At 46.2% G+C, this 3,809-nt stretch overlaps 1 protein-coding gene across 2 annotated transcripts in view; it reads left to right on the top strand.

The window, feature by feature from the left end:
• The window catches only part of Sik2 (salt inducible kinase 2), a 120,181-nt gene that overhangs the window by 110,556 nt on the left and 5,816 nt on the right, over nucleotides 1–3,809 (top strand). For both annotated transcript variants that reach the window (XM_029563406.1, XM_008832802.3), the window contains 2 exons: nucleotides 1,170–1,261; nucleotides 2,822–3,427. In XM_029563406.1, the coding sequence (XP_029419266.1) occupies nucleotides 1,170–1,261; nucleotides 2,822–3,427 (698 nt within the window). The remainder of the gene's footprint in view (nucleotides 1–1,169; nucleotides 1,262–2,821; nucleotides 3,428–3,809) is intronic.

Below are 3,809 nucleotides of genomic sequence, written 5' to 3'. Positions count from 1 at the left end.
TCAACCTAACTAAGAGACAGACATCAACACAGCCTGCCCTATCACAAATGGTCCCAGCTAGAAGCAGGCTGGAGAGAGGGGCTTACAACATATCCCAGGGTCAAACACATGGAGCACAGAACAAGTCAGGGGATACTAAATAAATCCTTACCACTAAGCTGGGCATAGTAGCTCATACCTGTCATCTCAAGCACTCAAGACTGAAACAGGAAGATCTTCCTGATAATCCCTGTACTTAGGAGCAGAGGCAGGCGTTTCAAAGCCAGCCGGGCCTCCCTAGGGAGTTCCAGGCCAGCTGGGGCTACAAGGAAACCCTGTCTCAAAAAGACCAAAAAAAAAAAAAAAAACTTGTTTCACCTTGTTTTGCTTTACTTTGGGTAAAGTTTTATTCCTTAAAGGCAGTTAGATCTAATTCTACATTTATAGCTTCTAGCAACATGTTCAGACTTAGCTTTATGTTCTGTCTTGGCAGTAAGAAAGGATGTTCCACTGAGTGGTAAGACAGAGACCTGGCTTCTTTGTTTCTAATTTTGTATTAATTAGTGAATAATAAGATAAAAATCTCAAATCTGCAAAATGTTAGCATAGGCTGTCTAAACTGGTACATGAAAATCTTAAGAGATGATACAACCTAGCTCGCATTCAGAATGAATGATTCAACGAGTATTCAGCCCCTCACTGTCAAGAATTAAGTCTGTTTCCCTCACTGTTCTGGGGTTTGGGCTTTTTTTTTTTTTTTTTTTTTTTTCTTTAATGTGTATGAGTGTTAGGCTTGCATGTGTGTGAGAAGCAGGCATCGGATCCCCTGGAACTAGAGTTACAGACGATTTGCTAGCTGCCATGTGGGTACTAGAGTTCAAACCCAGGTCTTCTACAAGAACAAAAACAGACAGCTCTTAACCACTGAGCCATCTCTCCAGCCCTGGAACCTTCCAGTCTTAAAGGAATTTTAGAAATAGAAAACAAGTAGGCTAGAACTAGATGGCCCAGACTCACTGACCTGATGCCTTTCCATGGTCTCAGTGAGCAAGTGTCAGTGCCTTCACTCTGTGGATTCTGGGGGCGGGGGGTCACACCTGTATGCACTGTTCAGATAGGAGTCTGAAGGGTCTCCCGGGCCACATCCTAGGTGACAGCATATCCTATGTTCTGTTTTTCTTCTCTTCTAGAAGCCTAGCCTTCTGTCAAAGGCCCAGAATACCTGTCAGCTGTATTGCAAAGAACCACCTCGGAGCTTGGAACAGCAACTACAGGAACATAGGTAAGGTGGTCTTGGCCAGTAAAGTCACTTATTTTCATGCCAGCCTGGAGAATGCTTATGTATTATCCTTTTCCATTTGTGGTTGCTTCTGCTAGGAACAGATATTGCATAGTCATAGTCTTTTCAGGCGTGGTGTTGATGAGGCTGTTCCAGCATCCTGGAGTAGGATTCTGTCTGTCAGGCAGCAGCAACCCCACATGTACTTTATTTTCTCATTTCTTTCAGCATTTGTCCAATAGGATATGATCAACCCCAAGCTTTCTGAAGCAGTAGCCTAAATCAATTTAAATGGGTTACACTGATGAGGCTTCCTCTTTTGTGTTACTCATGCCCACTGGCACTGCCAGAAGAAGGAGCTTGGCCAAATAGTTACTGTAATCCTCCTACCTCAGTCACTAGCAGAGGCCAAGATGTTATCTCTGAGTGGGGAGATGGCTCAGTGGTTAAGAGCACTGGCTGCTCTTACAGAGGACCTGGGTTCTGTTTCCAACACCAACATGCAGCTAGCAGTCATCTATAACTCCAGTTCCAGGTTATCCAGTGCCCTCTTCTGACCTCCATGGGCATGCACATGATGTACTTACATGCAAGGAAAACACTCACACACATAAAAATGATTCAGGTTTTTTTTAATTAAAAAAAAAAAAAGATGTTATCTCCTCTTCTGGCCAATCCTCATTAAGAAGTCATCCTCAAGCCAGGCATGGTGGCTCTTGCCTGTAGTCCCAGCACTTGGTAGGTAGAGGCAGGTGGATCTCTGTGAGTTTGAGGCCAGCCTGGTCTACATAGTGAGTTTTGGGCCAGCTGGGGCTATGGGGAAACCCTGTTTCAAAAAGACCAAAAAAAAAAAGAAAAAGTCATCCTCTCTCTAGGAAGAGAACCTTAAGCTTAACTCTGAGGGGTCAGACACACTAGGAGCAAAATGAGATTAGGTTTCAGGAACCCAGGATAATGAATTCCTACTCCCATTTTTCCCCCTCAAATGGGAATAAAAGAAATGGGGGGATATCCAGTATGGGTGATACATACCTGTAATCCTAGCACTCAGAGGATCACAAATTTGAGGCCAGCCCTGACTATACAGTAAGAGTCTGCCTCAGAAATGAAACAGAAGGGGTTAAAGAGATGGCTCACCTGCTCTTACAGAGGACCTGGATTCTGTTCCCAGCACCCATTAACAACTATATGTAATTTCAGTTCCAGGAGATCTGATGCCCTCTTCTGGCCTCCAAAGGCAGTGCATGCATGAGTGCACTTACATACATGCAGACAAAACACTCATACACATATAAAAACAACAATAAAAACAAGAGACTGATCCTGGGCCTGGTGGTGCACACAGAGGCAGGTGGCTCAGAGATCAAGCCAACTAGTCTACATAGCAAGTTCAGGCTAGCTGGGACTACAGGGAGACCCTGTCTCCAAAAATAAAAAAGATTGGGGCGGGGGGCGGGGGTAGTGGGGAAGAGACTGAGGCTAATGCCTGGTATTGGATTTACATTGAAATTACATTCACTTGAGAAGATGTAAAATGTTAATCTTTCGGTGTTGCCAATTTAGGCTCCAACAGAAGCGACTCTTCCTCCAGAAGCAGTCTCAGCTGCAAGCATATTTTAATCAAATGCAGATAGCAGAGAGCTCCTACCCTCAACCAAGTCAACAGCTGGCTCTTCCCCACCAGGAGACTCCACCGCCGTCCCAGCAGCCCCCACCTTTCAGCCTGACCCAGCCCCTGAGCCCAGTACTGGAACCTTCTTCTGAGCAGATGCAATTCAGTTCTTTCCTCAGCCAGTACCAGGAGATGCACTTGCAGACCCTGCCCTCCACGCCCAGCCCCCGGGCTCCACCTCCCTTGCCCTCCCAACTGCAGCAGCAGCCGTCACCCCCACCGCCTCCTCCTCCACAGCAGCCAGGAGCTGCTCCAGCCCCCTTGCAGTTCTCCTATCAGACTTGTGAACTGCCAAGTACCACTTCTGTGTCAGACTATCCCACTGCCTGTCAGTATCCTGTGGATGGAGCCCAGCAAAGCAACCTTACAGGCGTGGACTGTCCCAGGAGCTCAGGACTTCAGGAGGCCCCTTCCAGCTATGACCCGCTGGCCCTCTCTGAGCTCCCTGGACTCTTTGATTGTGAAATGCTAGACGCCGTGGATCCACAACACAATGGGTATGTCCTGGTGAATTAATCTCAGCACAGGAAGTGAGGTGGATCTAGTGAAGGCAGATTGTGTATTTCTATTTTTATTCCAGCCTTTTAAATTTAAAGCTTACTTTCTTGCCATTTCCCTAATGGGGAAAAATCAAGTTTCCCAACTGGAATCAAGGTTTGGCTGGGGTGGATGTTCCTCCTGGCTCTGTCCCACCACAAAGTTTTCTGTGGCAAGGGCTAGAAAATAGTTGGAGGCTGAATCTCATGCCCTTGGGTAAAGTAGAGCAAGTTCTTGAGGGAGGCACTGAAAAAATGCTTATATAAGATGGCAGCATTCAGGCACAAGTTTGACACCAGTTCATTACCAGGGAGAAACTTGGTAAAAGCAGGAAAAAATGTG

This window comes from Nannospalax galili, unplaced genomic scaffold, assembly GCF_000622305.1.
Source record: "Nannospalax galili isolate Female #2095 unplaced genomic scaffold, S.galili_v1.0 scaffold335, whole genome shotgun sequence".
NCBI lineage: Eukaryota > Metazoa > Chordata > Mammalia > Rodentia > Spalacidae > Nannospalax > Nannospalax galili.
Note: the sequence above shows the minus strand (reverse complement) of the source record. Positions and strands in the feature narration are given on the sequence as shown.